The sequence below is a fragment of the Panthera onca genome, chromosome B4, assembly GCF_046562875.1.
Source record: "Panthera onca isolate mPanOnc1 chromosome B4, mPanOnc1 haplotype 2, whole genome shotgun sequence".
NCBI lineage: Eukaryota > Metazoa > Chordata > Mammalia > Carnivora > Felidae > Panthera > Panthera onca.
The window spans coordinates 48,141,560-48,165,555 of record NC_138345.1 but is presented as its reverse complement, the minus strand read 5'-3'; the positions used below and the strand labels follow the sequence as shown (position 1 = coordinate 48,165,555).

Here is a 23,996-nt window from a genome sequence, read left to right as displayed (position 1 = left end):
ATTTCCTTCCTTCTGCTAGCTTTGGGTTAAGTTTGTTCTTCTTTTTCTGGTTTCTTAAGTTGTAAAGTTAGATTTTTGATTTGCATATGTTTTTGTTTTTTAGTGTGAACATTTACATCTATAAATTCCCCCCTTAGCACTGCTCTTGCTGTGTCCCATAGCTTTGGTATTTTATGTTTTCATTTGTATTTGTCTTTAGGTTTTCAAACTTTTCCTTTGTGATTTCTTCTTTGATCCATTAATTGTTTAAGAGAGTGATTTTTTTATGTCCACAAATTGGTGAATTTTCCAGCTTTCCTTCTATTATTGAAGTCTGACTTTATGGTCAGAGAAGATATTTTGTAAAACATCTATCGCTTTAAATCTATTCAGACTTAATCGTGGCCTAACATATGATCTATCCTGGAAAATGCCTTATGTGCATTTAAGAATAATGTGTATTCTATTGTCGGGTAGACAATGTGTATTATATTGTTCTGTGTTTGTCTATTGGATCTAGTTGATGTATTTGTTCAAGTCTTCTATTTCCAAACTTCTTTTGTCTTGTTATTCTATCCATCATTGAAAGTGGAATATTGAGGGGCACCTGGGTGGCTCAGTCAGTTAAGCGTCTGACTTTTGATTTCACTTCAGTTCATGATCTCACAGTTTGTGTGCCCAAGCCCTACACTGGGCTCTGTGATGACAGTGCAGAGCCTGCTTGGGATTCTCTTTCTCCCTCTATCTCTGCCCCTCCTTCCCTCTCTCTCAAAATAAACAAATTTTTTAAAAAGTGGAGTATTGAAATTTTCAACTATTATTGTAGAACTGTCCATTTCTTTGTTCAATTCTGCCAATTTTTGCTTCATGTATATTGGTAGTCTGTTATTAAGTGCATAGATGTTTATAATTGTTATATCTTCTTGCTGTATTGAAACCTTTATTAATATACACTATCCTTTTTCTCTTATAAAATTTTTAATTTAAAGTCTATTTTGTCTGATATTAGTATATCCACCGCCACTCTCTTTCAGTTACTATTTGCATAGAATATCCTTTTCCATTGTTTCTCTTTCAAACTATTTATGTTTTTGGATCTAAAATGAGTCTTTTATAGATATCATATAGAATCATTTTTTTAAAAATACAGTCTTCAAATCTCTATCTTTGATTCTCCAATCAAAATAAAATCTATTTTATATTTAAAGTAATTACTGAGAAGAAGAGATTTGTTTGTTTTTTTGTTTCTCATTTGTTTTTGTTTTTTTTTTGTTTCTCATTTTCTGCATTATTTTCTTCTTCTGTGTTTAGTTGATTTATTTTGTAGTGAAATGTTTGAATTCCTGTCTTATTTTTTTATTTATATTCTTTAACTATTTCCTTTGTGGTTGCCATAGGTATTATGGTTAACACTCTAAGATTATTACATTCTAATTTGACTTTATACCAGTTTAACTTCAATCACATTTTTAAAAAACTCTACAGTTTTAGGGGTACCTGGGTGGCTCAGTCAGTTAAGCATCTAACTCTTGATTTCGGCTTGGGTCATGATCTGACAGTTTGTAGGGTCGAGCCCCACATCGGGCTCTGTGCTGACAGCACAGAGCCTGCTTGGAATTCTCTCTCTCCCTCTCTTTCTGCCCCTCTCCAGCTTGAGTGCTCTCTCTCTCTCTCTCTCAAAATAAATACATAAAGTTTGAAAAAAACTCTATAGCTTTAATACTTCCATCCCCACCTTTTTCAGACATTGATGTTGCAAAATTACATCTTTATACATGTGTGTCCAAAAATATAAACTGTGGATATTTTAAGCATTAGTGTCCTAAATTATGTCAAAAACAAAATGTAGCGTTATAAACCAGTTATAATAATGCTAGTTTGGGGACTAATTTTTAAAAACACATTCATCCCTTAAATCATGTAGAAAATAAAAAGTGGAATTACACACCATTGTTATAATAATGCTAAATGTTATAATTGCCCATGCATTTGCATTTATTGAGATCTTTATTTCTTCATATGGCTTTGAGTTATTGTACAGTGTCCTTTCATTTCAACCTATGGGACTCCCTTTAACATTTCTTGCAGATCAAGTTCTAGTGGTTACAAACTCTTTTGTTTATCTTGGGATGTCTTACTTTCACCCTCACTTTTGACAGACAGATTCATTGGATAAAGGATTCTTGGATGAAAGGTTTTCTTTTGGCATTTTGATCAGCCCACTACCTTCTGGCCTTCAAAGCATCTAATGAGAAGTCTGCTAAAAACCTTATTGAGTATCTCTTGGATGTGATAAATCACTTCTCTCTTGCTGCTTTCGAAATTCTGTCTTTGGCTTTTGTCAGTTTGATTAGACTCTACCCCTTTCTCTACCCCTTTCTCTCTCTTCTTCTTCTTCTGGCACTTCCACAATGCATATGGTGGTCTGTTTGATGGTGTTGCACAGGTCCCTTAGGCTCTGTTCATTTCAATTTTTTTTTCTGTTCTGTAGACTTAATAATTTTCATTGTCCTGTCTTCAAGTTCACTGATTCTTTCTTCTACCTGCTCAGATCTGCATTTGAATTTCCTTAGTGAATTTTTCATTACAGTGATTGTACTTTTCAGTTTTGGGATTTGCTTTTGGTTTCCTTTTTAGGTTTTCCTTCTCTTTATTGCTATTTCCATTTTGTTCATACATTATTCTCCTGGCTTTATGTATCTCTTCCTTAAATTCTTTGAACATCTTTAAGACAAGTGTTTTAAAGCATTTGTCTATTAAATCCACCATCAGGTCTTTTTCAGAGTTAGTTTCTGCTGGCTTATTTATTTTTTTCTTTTGATTTGGGCCACACTTTTCAGTTTCCTACTATGCCTTGTGATATTTTTGTTGAAAACTGGACATGTGAAGTTAATAATATGATAATACAGGAAATCACATGGTATATGAGAAATTTTCACTACTTTAGTAAATATTCTTAGCAAAAGCTTTTCACTAATAATTAGAAGGATTTATTGGCTGATTATATTTTATTTCATCCTAAATGCAATTAAAAAAAATTCCCTTCTAACTAAATACTAATTAGCATTTCTCTCAAAAATATCCATCAGAGAGGGGTGCCTGGGTGGCTCAGTCGGTTAAGCATCCAACTCTTGATTTCAGCTCAGGTCATGATCTCATGGTTTTTGAGTTCATGCACCACATTGGGCTCTGTGCTGACAGCATGGAGCCTGCCTGGGGTTCTCTTTCTCTGCCCCTCCTCTGCTCATGCTTTCTTTCTCTCTCTCCCCCCCCCCCCCCCCGCCTCTCTCTCTCTCTCTCTCAAATCAATAAACATTAAAATAAATATCCATCAGAGATCTCAGGGCTAGGAGCCAATGGAGATTCCTTCTGATTAGCTCATTAAGACAATCTTTCAGTAAAATAGAGCAATTTGAACCTATTTCATACCTTCTGTCAAAAAGTCAAAAATAACCTCTAACTTTTCCTGATTTTACCCTAGGGCATGCGGGTCCTGTGACTTTGGACAACTGTGGGGATATTGACAACACTATGATGCTTCTGTATACCTCCGTGGATACCAACAAAGTATGTCTGACTTCTTATCAGGAATTTGGGGTGAAGTGACTAGGAGAGGAAGGATAACTACAAGGCAAGTGATAGAAAAGGAATTAGAGAAGTTGTGTTTAAAAATCTGCAAGTTATTTTTTTCAAATTCACAATTATGCCCTACTTGAGACTATTCTTTAAGCATTTTGACCCATAGACCTTATTTAGAATATCCATACTCTATTGACTCTATATAAGATACTTAGCCAGAATATATTGATATAAATACCAGACTGTTGATGGGATATCAATGATAGGATGACACTTCTGTCCTAAGAATTGTTTATTCATTTCCACAGCTAAAAATTTCAATGAAACATTCCCTGTTCTCTCCATCTGAACTCATAAAAATCACTAATTGTGCAATATTTCTGGCACAAGCCATCCTATAATGTCATGTTTTTATTCACATTACATGTATCTTTTCTTCTCACCTACATATAGGTTCTTTATTTTTTAAAGTTTATTTGTTTTGAAAGGGAGCAGAGGAAGGAGCAGAGAGATTCATAGAAAGAATCTCAAACAGGCTCCACCCTGTCAGCACAGCATAGGGCTCAGTCTCACAAACCATGAGATCATGACCTGAGCCAAAATCAAGAGTGAGAAGCTTAACCAACTGAGCCACCCAGGCACCCCCATGTAGGTTCTTTAAAGAAAGGGAATGGGTCTTACTTTTCCATGTTTCCAGTGCTTGCTTAGCTTCTTATCTGGAATATAATTAATGGCTGATCAGCATTTAATTTAAAATCAAAACACCTATCTGTATGTCACCCAAAATTGTGCCCATCGCAAACTATGAAAGCCACTGTTCTAGCCAACCAAATGGTCAGTAGAAAGTATTTTTCTTTAAGACATTGTGTCCTCACATAACTAGGAATCTAAGACAAAGAGTTATTCATTTTTTCATGTAATTTTACAATGTGATCATTATGGCATCTTTAAGTCATACATTTGGCATATATGTTGACCACCCCCCCCCCTTGTAAAAGATATCTGTAATGGGAAATATGGAAAGCTAGAGAAAAGATGTCCAGATTGAGAAAGTTAAACCAGAAATTTGAGGGCGGCATTTCAGAAAACTACTCCATAGTTTACAGTTACTATATAAACCTTTAATATAATGCTATATTTCACATACATTTCATGGGAGTACCTTTAGAAAAGTGTCACCAATGCTCCAGTTATTATAGTAACTACAAAGATAACTATACTCCCCTCTAAGTCATTTGCACCTAATGATTCCTTTGGAGAGAAGCAAATACATGACGATCCTATATCATCCTCATAACTGCTCTTCAGTATAAAAAATATTCTGTACACTTACTCTCTCTGAAGGAAAATCTAGCTGAATTTTTCAATAAAGGTAAATCTAGTTGAATTTTCCAATAATCTAGTGCCAGCAGTTGTGCTGTATAATATGTATATACAGGCAACCAGGGATTAATTCTCAAAACACAGAGATATAGATAAGCTATTCTATATCCAGAGAAAGCCTCAATAGAAAGTCAATGTACTGTACCCGAATGTTAGGATATTTACTATCCTCAATATATGCAATTATAGATCATACTTTCAAGTTAAAAGTATATTTCTACTGCTCATGCTCTGTCTCTCTCTCTGTCAAAAATAAATAAACATTAAAAAAATTAAAAGTATATTTCTAAAGATATAAAACTTTTGTCCAGAAAGTTTTGAGGGAATGGTGTTGAATTTAGAAAGATGGTCATTTTTCAGATGTCTTTTACAAAACCGACTCAATATATGCAGCAATATTGTAAGGATATATTAATATATCCCATTGGTGGATTGCTTGAAAAAAAAACCTTTTCTTTTAGAAGTCTAATTAGTATCATGTACAAGACAGCATATTAGAGCAAAAGGATAGAAGATATTTGAAAATTATGTAATTGATAGAATTTAAATGTAGCATTATTTCAGAGCCCCTTGACCTATATCAAAATAGATAATGGATTTTACCTGTGATGCATTTTCTCAATATATTGTTTTCAAAGCAACTTAATATTGTGCAAAACATTGGTGCTTCACTTGTCATGTGACTTAGAGTTAGCCATTAATTTCTTTTGGTCTCTCTTTTAACATTCGTAAAATGAGAGGCTTGAACTAATTCTCTAAAGATGCAAAGATTCTATATTGGGTAGGAGTTACTCATACGATGTATGATCATAAAGAAACAAAATAATTGACCCACATGGGGCTTAAAGCTACCTTCATGCTGTGAACCAATAAGTGGATGCTACCTAGCTAAGCTCCTGGCTGCAAAACATTACCTTGTTTCATTGAGAAGTGTTACTATGAAATTCAAATGTCAATGGGCAGGACAGTCTCATCAGAAGTCATTCTAAAATGTCTTTTTCTGTTCATCCTTCTTCTTTTTCATGCCCTGGCACAGTACAACGTTCTATTGACCTATGACACCCATGTAAATAGGACTACTCCAAAGGAAGAAACCCCCACATTCATCTGGAAGAACCACAAACTTCCTAATGATATCCCAGGCGAGGGTAAGATATCCTTTGGTGAATTTTCTTTCCCTGAAATGGCTTTTCTGGTAAGGTAAGCACATTCTATGGTTTATACAATTAGCCTGCTTTTATTTTTTTGTTTATTTTGTCTGTTGTCTGAATTAGATTTGCTAGGCTTGTAAAATGTGGACTTCCCTTCCCAATGAATGATATTACAGTTCTAATTAAATGCTGAAGCTATCCCTATTCTAATTTAGCTATACCTCTCTTTAATATGTGTCCTACCTAATCACTGACAAAAATTAACCTATAGAAAATTAGTTGCAACAACTGGCAAAGTGAACACAAAGACATATATTCTTAATGCCACTTACTCTGTTTTACTGCAATAAACTCAAAGTATACATATTTCAGCAAGAAACACATGATGCCAGCAGCCGTCAGTCATCAGTGAGCATGGCTTCAAAAGTCTCCCCCCATTTCCTCACAGGATATATACTTGGGTTATAATGATGATTACCCATCTACTTAAGATGAGATCCTATAATATCATGGAAAGCCCTAACATGACTATAACTTCACCCGTGCAACTTCCGATGTGACCATATAACATTGGGCATCACTGTATAGGGTCAGCTAAGTATCTCCTGGGCAACAAAGTCTCAGGACAGTCTGGCTTAGCCAAGGATTACTACAATAAATAGTAAGTAATTTCACATTACTAATCTATTTTTAGGGAAAAAAGTTTAAATTTGGACAAATATTTATGCCCAAGATGCAAAAAATAATAATAATAATAAATTTTTTATTAAATTTATTATTAATATAATAATAATTTAGAATTAATAAAATTAATAAAATAATTTAGAAAAAGTGATACATTCATAAATGTATAAAATAATTTAGAAAAAAGTGATACATTCATAAATGGTACATCATAAACCAATTAAAATATTTACAAAGAATTTTAAATGACATGGGAAAACTCACAAGGTAAATTAACAGGAAAGTTAACAAATTTTTATTTAATAAGATTCTATTCTTTGTAAAACTATGTTAGAAATAGACTGTAAAGAAATATGCTAAAATGTTAACAGTGATAGCTTCTGAATAGTAGGATCCTAGGAGAATTTTTTTTTGGCCATTTTATGTTTTTCTTAATTTTCCAATTTTTCCCATGACTCTGTATTAATTTACCATTTTTAAATACTAAAGAATAAACTATAAATATTTGTCTCACAGCCCTGTTCTAATAACCAGAAACTGAGGTCAATAGGACTTAAAGAGAAAAGTTGTGTTTTGATGCACTTGCTTGTGTTAAAGTTCTTGCTATATTTTTAGTCCTCTTGTGTTCCATGAGTCGTATATGGTTAAAAATGATCCCTGTGTTTTTATTCAGTAGCCATATGCAGTTGACTAAAGCAAAGAAGGATGTGGGAAGTGGGGATCCTATTCTTCTAAACAATAAACAATCCCGAACTGACTTCAGATTTACTGTTATCATTGCTCTTTTTTAAAGTTTTTATTTTGATTCCAGTTAATATACGGTGTTATATTAGTTTCAGGTGTGCCGTATAATAATTCCACACTTCCAACATCACCCTGTGCTCATCATGACAAGGGCTGTCCTTAATCCCCATCACCTATTTCACCCATCCCCAGTCTCTCCCCTCTGGTAACCATCAGATCGTTCTCTATAAGTAAGAGTCTCTTTCTTTCTTTCTTTCTTTCTTTCTTTCTTTCTTTCTTTCTTTCTCTCTCTCTCTCTCTCTCTCTCTCTCTCTCTCTCTCTCTCTCATTTTTTCCCTTTGCTTTTTCATTTTGTTTCTTAAATTCTACATATGTGTGAAAGCATATGACATTTGTTTTTCTTAACTTATTTCATTTAGCATGATACTCTCCAGCCTCATTCATGTTATTGAAATGGCAAGATTTCATTCTTTTTGATGGCTAAATATTCCTTTGTAAAATACCACTTCTTTATCCATTCATCAATTGATGGACATTTGGGCTGCTTTCATATCTTGGCTCTTATAAATAATGGTGCAATAAACATAAGGCTGCATGTATCCCTCTGAATTAGTGTTCTTATATTTTGGGGGGTAAACACCCAGTAAAGTGATTGCTGGATCATAAAGTAGTCCTATTTTTAACTTTTTGAGGAACCTCCATACTGTTTTCATACTGTTTGCGTTCCCACCAACAGTGCATCAGTGTTCCTTTTTCTCCGCATCCTCACCAACATTTGTTGTTTCTTGTGCTCTTGACTTGAGTCATTCTGACAGATGTGAAGTGATATCTTATTATAGTTTTGATTTGCATTTCCCTGATAATAAGTAATGATGAGCATCTTTTCATGTGTCTGTTGGCCGTCTGGATGTCTTCTTTGGAGAAATATCTGTTTGTGTCTTCTGTCCAGTTTTAATTGGATTAATTGTTTTTTGGGTGTTTTATAAGTTCTTTATATATTTTGGATACTCACCCCCCATTCTGTAGGGTTGCCTTTTAGTTTTGTCGATTGTTTTCTTCACTGTGCAGAAGCTTTTTATTTTCATATAGTCCCAATAGATTATTTTTGCTTTTGTTTCCCTTGCCTCAGGAGATATATCTAGAAAGAAGTTGCTATGACTGATGTCAAAGAAGTTACTGCTTGAGTTCTCTTCTAGGATTCTTGTGGTTTCCGGTCTCACATTTAGGTCTTTAATCCTACCCAAAATAATAAGATAAGATACCTAGGAATAAACTTAACCAAAGAGGTGAAAGATCTGTACTCTGAAAATTCTAAAATACTGATGACAAAATTCAAGATGACACAAAGAAATGGAAAGACATTTCATGCTCATGGATTAGAAGAACAAATACTGTTAAAATGTCTTTACTACCCAAAGCAGTCTATACATTTAATGCAGTCGCTGTCAAAATACCAACAGCTTTTTTTACAGAGGTAGGCCAAACAATGTTAAAATTTGTGTGGAAGCAGAAAAGACCCCATATACCCAAAGCAATCTTGAAGAAGTAAAACCATACTATCATTGCTTTTTAAAGTTGATTTCTTTTCATGAGCAAGCTTTTTAAAATTATCTCTAGAACCATCTGCAAGCTTCCTAGGTTTAACCACACTTAACTTTTTTTTTTTTTTATTTATTTATTTTATTTTTTTTTTTAATATATGAAATTTACTGTCAAATTGGTTTCCATACAACACCCAGTGCTCATCCCAAAAAGTGCCCTCCTCAATACCCATCACCCACCCTGCCCTCCCTCCCACCCCCCATCAACCCTCAGTTTTTTCTCAGTTTTTAACAGTCTCTAATGCTTTGGCTCTCTCCCACTCTAACCTCTTTTTTTTTTTTTTTTTTCCTTCCCCTCCCCCATGGGTTTCTGTTATGTTTCTCAGGATCCACATAAGAGTGAAACCATACGGTATCTGTCTTTCTCTGTATGGCTTATTTCACTTAGCATCACACTCTCCAGTTCCATCCATGTTGCTACAAAAGGCCATATTTCATTTTTTCTCATTGCCACGTAGTATTCCATTGTGTATATAAACCACAATTTCTTTATCTATTCATCAGTTGATGGACATTTAGGCTCTTTCCATAATTTGGCTATTGTTGAGAGTGCCGCTATAAACATTGGGGTACAGGTGCCCCTATGCATCAGTACTCCTGTATCCCTTGGATAAATTCCTAGCAGTGCTATTGCTGGGTCATAGGGTAGGTCTATTTTTAATTTTCTGAGGAACCTCCACACTGCTTTCCAGAGCGGCTGCACCAATTTGCATTCCCACCAACAGTGCAAGAGGGTTCCTGTTTCTCCACATCCTCTCCAGCATCTATAGTCTCCTGATTTCTTCATTTTGGCCACTCTGACTGGCGTGAGGTGGTATCTGAGTGTGGTTTTGATTTGTATTTCCCTGATAAGGAGCGACGTTGAACATCTTTTCATGTGCCTGTTGGCCATCCGGATGTCTTCTTTAGAGAAGTGTCTATTCATGTTTTCTGCCCATTTCTTCACTGGGTTATTTGTTTTTCGGGTGTGGAGTTTGATGAGCTCTTTATAGATTTTGGATACTAGCCCTTTGTCCGATGTGTCATTTGCAAATATCTTTTCCCATTCCGTTGCTTGCCTTTTAGTTTTGTTGGTTGTTTCCTTTGCTGTGCAGAAGCTTTTTATCTTCATAAGGTCCCAGTAATTCACTTTTGCTTTTAATTCCCTTGCCTTTGGGGATGTGCCGAGTAAGAGATTGCTACGGCTGAGGTCAGAGAGGTCTTTTCCTGCTTTCTCCTCTAAGGTTTTGATGGTTTCCTGTCTCACATTCAGGTCCTTTATCCATTTTGAGTTTATTTTTGTGAATGGGGTGAGAAAGTGGTCTAGTTTCAACCTTCTGCATGTTGCTGTCCAGTTCTCCCAGCACCATTTGTTAAAGAGACTGTCTTTTTTCCATTGGATGTTCTTTCCTGCTTTGTCAAAGATGAGTTGGCCATACGTTTGTGGGACTAGTTCTGGGGTTTCTATTCTATTCCATTGGTCTATGTGTCTGTTTTTATGCCAATACCATGCTGTCTTGATGATGACAGCTTTGTAGTAGAGGCTAAAGTCTGGGATTGTGATGCCTCCTGCTTTGGTCTTCTTCTTCAAAATTACTTTGGCTATTCGGGGCCTTTTGTGGTTCCATATGAATTTTAGGATTGCTTGTTCTAGTTTCGAGAAGAATGCTGGTGCAATTTTGATTGGGATTGCATTGAATGTGTAGATAGCTTTGGGTAGTATTGACATTTTGACAATATTTATTCTTCCAATCCATGAGCAGGGAATGTCTTTCCATCTCTTTATATCTTCTTCAATTACCTGCATAAGCTTTCTATAGTTTTCAGCATACAGATCTTTTACATCTTTGGTTAGATTTATTCCTAGGTATTTTATGCTTCTTGGTGCAATTGTGAATGGGATCAGTTTCTTCATTTGTCTTTCTGTTGCTTCATTGTTAGTGTATAAGAATGCAACTGATTTCTGCACATTGATTTTGTATCCTGCAACTTTGCTGAATTCATGTATCAGTTCTAGCAGACTTTTGGTGGAGTCTATCGGATTTTCCATGTATAATATCATGTCATCTGCAAAAAGCGAAAGCTTGACTTCATCTTTGCCAATTTTGATGCCTTTGATTTCCTTTTGTTGTCTGATTGCTGATGCTAGAACTTCCAGCACTATATTAAACAGCAGCGGTGACAGTGGGCATCCCTGTCGTGTTCCTGATCTCAGGGAAAAAGCTCTCAGTTTTTCCCCGTTGAGGATGATGTTAGCTGTGGGCTTTTCATAAATGGCCTTTATGATCTTTAAGTATGTTCCTTCTATCCCGACTTTCTCAAGGGTTTTTATTAAGAAAGGGTGCTGGATTTTGTCAAAGGCCTTTTCTGCATCGATTGACAGGATCATATGGTTCTTCTCTTTTTTTTTGTTAATGTGATGTATCACGTTGATCGATTTGCGAATGTTGAACCAGCCCTGCATCCCAGGAATGAATCCCACTTGATCATGGTGAATAATTCTTTTTATATGCTGTTGAATTCGATTTGCTAGTATCTTATTAAGAATTTTTGCATCCATATTCATCAGGGATATTGGCCTGTAGTTCTCTTTTTTTACTGGGTCTCTGTCTGGTTTAGGAATCAAAGTAATACTGGCTTCATAGAATGAGTCTGGAAGTTTTCCTTCCCTTTCTATTTCTTGGAATAGCTTGAGAAGGATAGGTATTATCTCTGCTTTAAACGTCTGGTAGAACTCCCCTGGGAAGCCATCTGGTCCTGGACTCTTATTTGTTGGGAGATTTTTGATAACCGATTCAATTTCTTCGCTGGTTATGGGTCTGTTCAAGCTTTCTATTTCCTCCTGATTGAGTTTTGGAAGAGTGTGGGTGTTTAGGAATTTGTCCATTTCTTCCAGGTTGTCCAATTTGTTGGCATATGATTTTTCATAGTATTCCCTGATAATTGTTTGTATCTCTGAGGGATTGGTTGTAATCATTCCATTTTCATTCATGATTTTATCTATTTGGGTCATCTCCCTTTTCTTTTTGAGAAGCCTGGCTAGAGGTTTGTCAATTTTGTTTATTTTTTCAAAAAACCAACTCTTGGTTTCATTGATCTGCTCTACAGTTTTTTTAGATTCTATATTGTTTATTTCTGCTCTGATCTTTATTATTTCTCTTCTTCTGCTGGGTTTAGGCTGCCTTTGCTGTTCTGCTTCTATTTCCTTTAGGTGTGCTGTTAGATTTTGTATTTGGGATTTTTCTTGTTTCTTGAGATAGGCCTGGATTGCAATGTATTTTCCTCTCAGGACTGCCTTCGCTGCATCCCAGAGCGTTTGGATTGTTGTATTTTCATTTTCGTTTGTTTCCATATATGTTTTAACTTCTTCTCTAATTGCCTGGTTGACCCACTCATTCGTTAGTAGGGTGTTCTTTAACCTCCATGCTTTTGGAGGTTTTCCAGACTTTTTCCTGTGGTTGATTTCAAGCTTCATAGCATTGTGGTCTGAAAGTATGCATGGTATAATTTCAATTCTTGTAAACTTATGAAGGGCTGTTTTGTGACCCAGTATATGATCTATCTTGGAGAATGTTCCATGTGCACTCGAGAAGAAAGTATATTCTGTTGCTTTGGGATGCAGAGTTCTAAATATATCTGTCAAGTCCATCTGATCCAATGTATCATTCAGGGCCCTTGTTTCTTTATTGACTGTGTGTCTAGATGATCTATCCATTTCTGTAAGTGGGGTGTTAAAGTCCCCTGCAATGACCACATTCTTATCAATAAGGTTGCTTATGTTTATGAGTAATTGTTTTATATATCTGGGGGCTCGGGTATTTGGCGCATAGACATTTATAATAGTTAGCTCTTCCTGGTGGATAGACCCTGTGATTATTATATAATGCCCTTCTTCATCTCTTGTTACAGCCTTTAATTTAAAGTCTAGTTTGTCTGATATAAGTATGGCTACTCCAGCTTTCTTTTGGCTTCCAGGAGCATGATAAATAGTTCTCCATCCCCTCACTCTCAATCTAAAGGTGTCCTCAGATCTAAAATGAGTCTCTTGTAGACAGCAAATAGATGGGTCTTGTTTTTTTATCCATTCTGATACCCTATGTCTTTTAGTTGGCGCATTTAATCCATTTACATTCAGTGTTATTATAGAAAGGTATGGGTTTAGAGTCATTGTGATGTCTGTATGTTTTATGCTTGTAGTGATGTCTCTGGTACTTTGTCTCACAGGATCCCCCTTAGGATCTCTTGTAGGGCTGGTTTCGTGGTGACAAATTCCTTCAGTTTTTGTTTGTTTGGGAAGACCTTTATCTCTCCTTCTATTCTAAATGACAGACTTGCTGGATAAAGGATTCTCGGCTGCATATTTTTTCTGTTTAGCACACTGTAGATATCGTGCCAAGCCTTTCTGGCCTGCCAAGTTTCAAAGGAGAGATCAGTCACGAGTCTTATAGGTCTCCCTTTATATGTGAGGGCACGTTTATCCCTTGCTGCTTTCAGAATTTTCTCTTTAGCCTTGTATTTTGCCAGTTTCACTATGATATGTCGTGCAGAAGATCGATTCAAGTTACGTCTGAAGGGAGTTCTCTGTGCCTCTTGGATTTCAATGCCTTTTTCCTTCCCCAGTTCAGGGAAGTTCTCAGCTATAATTTGTTCAAGTACCCCTTCAGCACCCTTCCCTCTCTCTTCCTCCTCTGGGATACCAATTATGCGTATATTATTTTTTTTTAGTGTATCACTTAGTTCTCTAATTTTCCCCTCATACTCCTGGATTTTTTTATCTCTCTTTCTTTCAGCTTCCTCTTTCTCCATAACTTTATCTTCTAGTTCACCTATTCTCTCCTCTGCCTCTTCAAGCCGAGCCATCGTGGATTCCATTTTGTTTTGCAATTCGTTTAAAGCGTTTTTCAACTCCTCGTGACTGTTCCTTAGTCCCTCGATCTTTGTGGCAAGAGATTCTCTGCTGTCCTGTATACTGTTTTCAAGCCCAGCGATTAATTTTATGACTATTATTCTAAATTCACTTTCTGTTATATTATTTAAATCCTTTTTGATCAGTTCATTAGCTGTTGTTATTTCCTGGAGATTCTTCTGAGGGGAATTCTTCCGTTTGGTCATTTTGGAGAGTCCCTGGCGTGGTGAGGACCTGCAGTGCACTTCCCCTGTGCTGTGGTGTATAACTGGAGTTAGTGGGCGGGGCCGCAGTCCGACCCGATGTCTGCCCCCAGCCCACTGCTGGGGCCACAGTCAGACTGGTGTGTGCCTTCTCTTCCCCTCTCCTAGGGGCGGGATTCACTGTGGGGTGGCGTGTCCCGTCTGGGCTACTTGCACACTGCCAGGCTTGTGTTGCTGGGGATCTGGCGTATTAGCTGGGGTGGGTAGGCAAGGTGCACGGGGGCTGGAGGGGCAGGCTTAGCTCGCTTCTCCTTAGGTGATCCACTTCAGGAGGAGCCCTGTGGCAGCGGGAGGGAGTCAGATCCGCTGCCGGAGGTTTGGCTCCGCAGAAGCACAGAGTTGGGTGTTTGCGCGGAGCGAGCAAGTTCTCTGGCAGGAACTGGTTCCCTTTGGGATTTTGGCTGGGGGATGGGCGGGGGAGATGGCGCTGGCGCCTTTGTTCCCCGCCAAGCTGAGCTCTGCCGTCCGGGGGCTCAGCAGCTCTCCCTCCCTTTGTCCTCCAGCCTTCCCACTTTCCGAGCAGAGCTGTTAACTTATGACCTCCCAGACGCTAAGTCGCGCTTGCTGTGGGAACACAGTCCGTCCGGCCCCTCCGCTTTTGCCAGCCAGACTCGGGGGCTCTGCTTGGCCGGCGAGCCGCCCCTCCGCCCCGGCTCCCTCCCGCCAGTCCGTGGAGCGCGCACCGCCTCGCCGCCCTTCCTACCCTCTTCCGTGGGCCTCTCGTCTGCGCTTGACTCCGGAGACTCCCTTCTGCTAATCCTCTGGCGGTTTTCTGGGTTCTTTAGGCAGGTGTAGGTGGAATCTAAGTGATCGGCAGGATGCGCTGTGAGCCCAGCGTCCTCCTACGCCGCCATCTTCCGGCACTCTCTCTCTCCACACTTAACTTTTAAAATGTATGTCTTTTCTCATGGATTTTTGCAACTCTTTACTTCTTTCCTTTGTAACTTTTTGAGTTACAACTATTTTTTCTTTTCCCTTAATTATAGCCTGTGGTAACAATGTCAGCTTGTATTTTTAATATATTTCTTTAAGAGTTTTGGGGTATTTGGGTTATTCAATAGAAGGATCTATGCTTTATAAAATGCTCAACTTCTCAAAAAGTAATTTTTGAGAGAACTCTCATTATTTACCTAAGAGACATCACATTAAATATTCATATTACAGGGACATTGTATCATCCTGGGCAACTTCACTTCATCCTCATTTAGCCAGAAAATTCAGTTAGCCAGAACTTTTCATTACTCAACTGTTACTACATTTAACTTCAAACTTTATAAATAAAGTAATTCAATCTTTCAAATAGTAAAAGAGATTTCATCTGGTCTTTTATCTGGGTACACAACTGCCAACTAAGTGTCAGAATGTTTCAACTGAGATAACACTATCACTATGGTTTCATTCATTCTACAAAGATTTACTTAATGCCAGGGAATGTTCTAAACCATCATCATCTGCCTCCTGGGTTACAATAACATCCACCTGACTTCCTGCTTCAGTCCTGCTTCCTGCCCACCTCTAGTCTAACCAACAGTGCCACCAGAATGAAAGCGTGGATCCAGTCATATTGTTGCATTATTGCTAACACTCAATTGGCAGCTCTACCTTACCCATGGAATAAAGTCTAAATGACTTATTACAGCACAAAATGTCCATTTATCTTCTTACTTCTCCAGACTTATCTTTCTTTCATCTTGCCTGAAATCCCTTCCCTACTCCCTCAACTTCCTCCTATTTCCTTAAAAAAATGGTGGGAGGTGGTCTTGCAACCTCGTGCCCTTGTGTCTTCAGTGATGCTACTCGCTCTGATTAAAATGTATCACTCCTCCATACAACTGGTAAGCAGCCACTCATCTTCAACATTTAATTTGAATTTCATCTTTTCTAAGCTTTTTCTTAGCTTCCCATTGATCTTTCCCAAATCCCACCAGACTTCTAGCATAGAATTTATATCACACTTATTGGTTTACACATCTTTTTAAACCATATATTGTGTGAGTGTAGGGTCTATTCTTTATTCATGTCTGCTTGCCCAACTTAGTGCCTTAGAAGAGATGGAGGGAGGAAGGGAGGAGAGGGAGGGAGGGAGGGAGGGAAGGAAGGAAGGAAGGAAGGAAGGAAGGAAGAAGGAACAATATGAGATAACTATAAATTCATTTCTACTCAACACTAATCCACCCTGTGTTAATTTCAGTCAATTTACTTCTCCAAGTGTTAGTTTCTTCCTCCTTCAAATCAGGACATCTGTTAACTAACTCTAAGATTCTTTGTAACTATCATATGACTGTGGGCTTATAAAGTCATTCTACCTTCACTGTAAATGGAATTAAATAGAATGTGATAACCACAGCAGCAGAAGCTTGACCTTTGAACTAATGTAATACTGTGACTTGACTAACTTAAGCAAAACTGAAAAGTATGTTGAATTAACAACTGCTATAGTTAAATAGTATATAGTATATTTAAATATGGTGCAGTGAGATGTTCATACTGTAGGGGGCATATAGGAATTGAGATGGGCAATGACCCAGCGGAAGCTCCCCCTAGTCCCTCCAGTTCATGTTCTAGTCTAGGGGGATGTGTAATCTTAGTAGACTGATGAGTAGAATCATTGATGAGTAGAATTGTATTTCTTGTGTTGACTTCGTTTTTTGTGTGGAATTGGAGAGTGATGGCAATGGCAGTGGTGGCTAGGTGAGGGAAGTGATGATCACAGTAATAAGCAGAATTCACACAGTCAAACATGCCCATACTGCAACTCCAAATCCAGAGTACTAATCAGTTTCTTCCCTGATGAGAACAGAAATCCAGCGCTCAAATTTTCACTTGTTGTAGGTTTTCCCTTAGCAGAAAACAAGATAACAAGCAGAGGCAACATCTTACATTAGCAGCAAAGCATAAATTCTTCAACACCACCCCTTATAAAAAGCACGGAGAAAATTTTAGTGACGAAAAATTCGTTCATGTGATTTTTAAACCCAATAGTAGAGATATTCATAGTGGAAATTGAGTGTGCCTGGTCCCGTCTCTGTCAACTTTGGTCTCTCAATCACTTCTGACTTTGTTGCATATTTCTAAGTAATATGAATATCTTTCTTGATTTATAAATATTAGAGGTTATCTGTTTATTTCTTGTACTGATGAAAGATTTGGTTCATCTTCACCAGCCCTACTTTTTTCTAACCTTTTCTCAATATAGCTATATATTTTTTGTCAATTCATTTATTGGATGCCTTTGTAGTTTTAATTAATACACGTAAGTTCCTAGTATTATTCTATCAACTATATACAAAACTTCTTGCTTCTCAACTAGTGACCCTATCCTTCCTTCTACCTCCTTCTTATCTCCCAGAGTCTCCTGTATTTCTCTTTGATTTTTCATAGTTGATAATATCTGTTTTGTACCTCTATGAAGCCCTCTGCCATTTACCTACAATTTGATTCTGAAAGTTGAAAATTAGTAAACATTTTCATCATTATTTATATAAAGCTAAATAGCACTCTGTCTATTGGTTAGAATCCATTCCATTTCCCCTTCTTGAACTGAATCCATTGTGGCATATATGAACCATGACTTTCTTGCAGTTTTACTATTGCTGCTGTCCTTCTCAATAAAGCCTTGTTCCTTTGTAGATTCAGATTCTGCTTCAATGCTTCCTTGGGTTAGATCCACATTTTCCTGGGTTTCACTTACCCTTCTGTGAGTCTCTTAAATCCCTCCATCCTTACAGCTCCACCTACAACTAGTGTTCTAATAAATAAAGTCACTTACATTCTTCAGTGACTTCCCTCAATGACCTGGTAGTGCTTGGGAAGGACCAGCAGGCAACACTGTCACTTGGTATTCTACAGTGACTGACTTTTCTTCTGATTTGTGCTTGTTCTTAAAAAATAGTTGTCTCTTTCTCTATGAGTCCTCCTTAGGTATAGGAGTTCCAAGGATATTAGGTGGGCTTCCTACCAAAATTATCTCTGCACTGAAAACTATTTTATGTTCTTGTAACATTTGGTGATTCCCATAAGAAGTACAGTGAGCAGATTATAAGGATAGCTGGAATTAAACCACTTTCCTTGGCACATTCCAGATAATTTTCTTCAGAGACCACAGATACAGGACCTGAACTACCAATGAAGAGATTAATAAAAGATCAATATTTTTTAAAAGTTTCTCCTTTCCTTTTCCTCAAATCAGATTATACAACTAGAGTCTTTGAAATGTTTTTATTCGCTCTTCAAAGATCCTTACTAATGCATTTTTTCACTGCCTTTTCTGTCACAGGCCCTCAAGCCCTGTTGATTGCGGTCTTCACCCTCACAGGAGCTGTGGTTCTGCTCCTCCTCATTGCTCTTCTGGTGCTGAGGTACCTGTCACCCTCTTTGTCTCACTGTGCTCACCATCCAGAGAGGGAGGGAGCGGGAGAGGGAGAAGTCTGATGCCATCAATGATAATGTACATTCACAAGAAGGTTTCTAGACAGATCGAAGATCATGAAGGCATTCTGCATCAAAGACCACATCACGGGCAGAATGGTACTGAATAGATCACTTACAGCTTGGTGTCAGAGGGACCTGAACTCCTATCTAGCTCAGTTCTGTGACTTACTAGTTGTGTGATTTTGAGTGCATTATGATGTGTTACTTAGATTCGGTATCCTCATCTGAACTGTTGTGAGAACTTGAAATAAGGTGTGTATAGTGACAACCATATAATGGGCACTCTATAGGTAGAGACAGGTATTCTGCTGTTTATTGGCATTTTGTGGGAAATTTCAAAGTCTCTATATGTTCAGTCTGGAAGAGTCCTTTGAAATCATCTACCTCCTCCTGTTTTCGCATGGGGAAAGGGACCCAGAAAACCTAATGGCTCGTCTTTTTTCTTTAAAAATTTTTTTTTAACATTTATTTATTTTTGAGACAGAGAGAGACAGAGCATGAACAGGGGAGGGGCAGAGAGAGAGGGAGACACAGAATCGGAAGCAGGCTCCAGGCTCTGGCCATCAGCCCAGAGCCTGACGCAGGGCTCGAACTCACGGACCGCGAGATCGTGACCTGAGCTGAAGTCGGACGCTCAACCGACTGAGCCACCCAGGCGCCCCTCGTCTTTAATCATACCACCAGGTAGTGTGTAGGGCCAAGACTAGCAGTCAGGCCTTCTGACCATCAGTTCCATGGTTGTCTACTCAATTTGGACATATGGATTGCCCCGCACAGTGACAGAGGCATAATATATACTCAGAAATATTTGTTGAATATATAAATGAATGACTGAATATCACACTACCTCTTAATATGTGTATGTTAAACACACAAAACTTTCCATCATATTATATTGTCAGAATCACCCCCATTTCCCAACTGAACCAGATAACAATTTTTCTCTGTGTATCACACATGTTGATATGTGTGTCACTATACTTTCTCATGAGAGCATCCAAACTGTTCCATATCAGTTAAAGTTTTCTCCAGGAAAGGAAATAGATTTCTCTGTTCAGCCTGAAGGCAGAATTTGAGTCCTGTAACTGCATTACCCCAAATTTGAGATGTATATACACATATACAGTGTATTGTGGTCATTTAGTTGAAGGTAACCAGAAACCACAATTTGAAGATAATAAATCCAGTCAATAGCAAGGTCACAATGTGGCAGTTGTCCTTCAGAAACCAAGTCCAAATGATTGTCAGCTTAAGATAGGGGTAAATCACAAGGTAAGAGACAATAACGTGCAGAAACAGGCATTTTCCATTTTCTTTAAACACAGGAGGCAGAGATAGGGTTTCCCAATGGCCAGAGCAGTGATGTGTCCAAATGAGATCTGGTAGACAGATGTTATTCACATAGTTCTCCATTACAGCTGCCTATACAAGAAAAGTAGTGAATGATTTATGGCATCCTCTGATTCAATATGGATGACAGTTGGCTCTCTTGGGTCCCAAGAGTCTTTGGGAATGCAGAGATGAGAGCCTTCAAGGCTATAAGACTACTTTGCCTCCAGGTCTTAGGATCATAATCATTGGTCAGTAATATACTATTTTATATGTACTTAATAGAGGAATACTCAGAAAAGCATAGGGAGAAAATAATCATTTCTGCTTAGGGGACATTAATAAGGGCACACGGATGAGGTTAAGAAGGTGAGTAGAAGTTTGTCAAATGACCACAAGCAAAGACAAACTCAAGGACAAATAGCTCAATGGAAAAAATTCAGATTCTAGAATCAGACACAGCAAGCAATGGAACTTGGAATACGATAGAGGTGATATTACAAGTCAATTGGGAAATGATACTGGCACAGTAGGCTTGCAACATGGAAAAAATGAAATTAAAATCCTAAAAAAAAATGAAATTAAAATCCTACCTGAAACTATACACAAATATAGAGTTCATTCCATATGGATTATAAATGGAATAAAGACCTGAATGTGAAACTCAAACTTCAAAACTTAGAAGAAATTAATAGAAAATGACTTTGTGATCTCAACTAGGAAAATATTTCTCAGTTAAGGTAAGTTACAGAAGAAAAAAAATGAATGTGGCCATAATGAAAATTAAACTTTCTATACAACAAAGTTAAAATAAGCAATAAACTAGTGTTTGAAAAGACATTGAATCTCTCTAGTAATCAAAAAAAAATGGGAATTCCTGGGTGGCTCAGTCAGTTAAGCGTCCGACTCTTGATTTCAGCTCACATCATGATCTCATGGTTTGTGAGTTTGAGCCCCACATCAGGCTCTATGCTGACAGCACAGAGTCTGCTTGGGATTCTCTCTCTCCCTGTCTCTCTGTGCCTCCCCTGATTACATGTGTGCATGTGCTCTCTCTCTCAAATTAAATAAACACCTTTTTTTTCTAAAAAGAAAAGCTTATATTTTGAAAAAATGAAGCACAAAGCAACAATTAAATACCATTTCACATACATCATAATGGTAAAAAAAAAAAAAAGTTTAATAATACCAAATGTTAAGAATATGGAGGAAACAGGAATTCTAATGATGGGTGGGTCAGCTGGTGTAACCACTTTGGGAAATAATTTGTCAATATCTACAAAAAGTTGTGTTTCCTATAACCCAAGAATTCTGCTTTATCTATACTGTCTGGGAGAAACACTTTAAAAAGGTGACATTTTGAATGCTGAAATGCATGTTGCATTTTCTCTATGCTTTTCTATTTTCTTTATACATTTATTTTTTAAAGGCACAAATGCATAAGAGGAACTGGCTTGTTTAGGAATCTGGTATATTCTCTGGTGGCTGAAAAATTACCATTTTTGCTTTTCAAGCTTAATTTTTTTTTTTTTTTGGTTTTTCCTTACTGTTTCCATATCATCAGTTCAGATTCTTCATTATAGTGAAGAGCTGCCTTAGTGAAGGACCTGAGGAGAGGGGAGAGGAGGGGAGGGAAGGGGAGAGAAGGGAAGGGGAGGTGGGGAAGGGAAGATGGGGAAGGGGCAATGGGGAAGGGAAGGGAAGGGAAGGGAAGGGAAGGGAAGGGAAGGGAAGGGAAGGGAGCAACACATCAGAAATCCTTATAGCTCCACTAATAGCCAGAATTCACCACTCTAAAGAATATGGAGTCACACCATGGGGCTAACCTGTCTCACTGTATATCTACCTGAGAATATCAGTGTTCTAAATTTCTCTTAGTGTTCAGAAGCTAAATGGCATGAATGTTAATAAAAAACCTATTGACTGGTTCTATTCCTTTCACAGAAAATATAAGAAAGAATATGAACTTCGTCAGAAAAAATGGTCCCACATTCCTCCTGAAAATATCTTTCCTCTGGAGACCAATGAAACCAACCATGTTAGCCTGAAGGTATGAAAGCTAGAGCTAGTGCAACTTGCCAGATATTTGACAAGACTGGTAGTGTGGTAAGAAATGGGCCAAGCAGGGATCATTTGTTGGAGAGTCTAGAACTTAGACATTTTCTAATTCTCAGCTTCCCATGTTTTCATTGATCCTCCACTGCCCTAACATAGACGTCAGGATAGAGAATTTGAGTTCCACGTAACCTTGGCTACTACTCTGCCCATCCTAAGGATGTATGGCTTATCTTGCTCATTGCTGAAGAATGAGGCCTCTGCTGATATTTGCCTGCCCTCTCCCTCAGCCAGGAAATATCACAGCAGCCAGTAATAATGCCTCCCCTTGAGTGCTGTCAATGCTGGATCCATATTATCTCATCCACAATGTTTCTGACAAGGAACTCAAGAGTTAAACTTTATCATAACTTTGCTGATGAGGGAACTGAACGATGTGGGGCTAGGAAACAGGTGCAAGAACACACACAGCTAATGAGCAGGATTACTGCCAATAAGAGCTGATGCTGAGCACTTCTCCTGTGCCAGATGCATTGACCCGTTTCATCTTCGCCCAAGTCCTGTGAGGTTAACAGGTTAACTTCAGGAACATGGCCACAGTTTGAACCTAGTCTATCTTACTGTGAAGGCTGAGATCCTAAAACCTATCTTTGACCATATTTTTATCAGAGTTTTTATACCAAAGCATACTAAGAGAAGAAGGAGACCCAGAACCTCCACGTGAAGAGATGAGTGGGGTCCCTCAGCCTTGGGCCGGGTCAGGTTTGTCCTTGGAGCCACCCTACCAGCTCTTGTCACTCCACCCAGCTCCTGCATGTTGTCTCCGAGAGCTAGGACCCCCTCACACTATACGAGGACTAGGTCTCCCTTGCCTCCAGTAATGCTCCTTCTCTGAACATCCTTCCTGTTGCATTCAGAAGCTCACACATAAAACTTCTATTCGCAAAGACCACTCTGTCGCAGGCAAGTGTCAGGATAAAATCCACCTTGCAGTAATTCACAGAAAGGTACAGACGATCATAAGACTATTGGGCTTCCCAAGAGAGAATTTTTGGACCTAAATGACTAATTGGCAGGACCCCCGGAGGGGAGAGGAGACCTCTAGAAGGAGTGAGTACTCCTCTGCTTCTCATGACACCAGCACAGGCTGCCACGTGGCCCACCTCTGCACACATCCAGCCATGCCTCCACTCCTCACAAGCCTCCCCCACTGTCTCAAACCCCACGCTTCATGTTTGTTCTTTTTGACGAAGCCTAAAATATCGTGTCTCTGTCTTCTTGAGGCGTAAGTATTCCTAGAAATATAACCCATCCATCCCTCATCAGACATTACAGAATTTTTTATGTGTTAATTCAATCAGATTAGCCCACTCATCTGGCTAAGGAGTAAGTCTTTGGGACAGTAAGTCTTTGGGACAGAATAGAGGTGATTCAGGGCATGGGGAGTCAGAGTCACTCTGAATTTCAGGAAGGCTGGGGAGCAGGCGGCCAGGAACTGGCTGTAAGGAGAGGTCTTCCAGTGCCGTGAGTCATATGGAGCCGGGAGAAAGCCCCAGGTGGTCAGCCAAAGTCAGCAAGAGGGGAAAATGCCACACCACCACACAGGCAGTGGTTCAAATCCTGTATATGCGCTGAAGGCAGGGATAAGGAAACAAGACCAAGGGACGGGATGAGAAAGAGCACATTCCTGTACTAAAACAGAAAGGAAGAGAAAACCAAAGTAGCCAGACAAAAAGAGAAATCAGGAAAGTCAAAGGGATGAGTAACAGATGAAAAAAAAAAAAAAGATGAAGATGATGATAATTCATTTGAGGATAAAACACTTAAGCTTGTAAGACAATTTCACGAACTTTATTGCATTTGATACCCAGTATCCCTGTCAGTTAGGATTTCCCAGATAAGTTACTAAGGT

At 38.3% G+C, this 23,996-nt stretch overlaps 1 protein-coding gene across 5 annotated transcripts in view; it reads left to right on the top strand.

Moving 5' to 3' along the window:
- GUCY2C (guanylate cyclase 2C) overlaps positions 1-23,996 on the top strand; it is an 89,074-nt gene that overhangs the window by 35,269 nt on the left and 29,809 nt on the right. For all 5 annotated transcript variants that reach the window (XM_078450073.2, XM_078450074.2, XM_060658312.3 and 2 more), the window contains 4 exons: positions 3,461-3,546; positions 5,978-6,089; positions 18,546-18,627; positions 21,974-22,079. In XM_078450073.2, the coding sequence (XP_078306199.2) occupies positions 3,461-3,546; positions 5,978-6,089; positions 18,546-18,627; positions 21,974-22,079 (386 nt within the window). The remainder of the gene's footprint in view (positions 1-3,460; positions 3,547-5,977; positions 6,090-18,545; positions 18,628-21,973; positions 22,080-23,996) is intronic.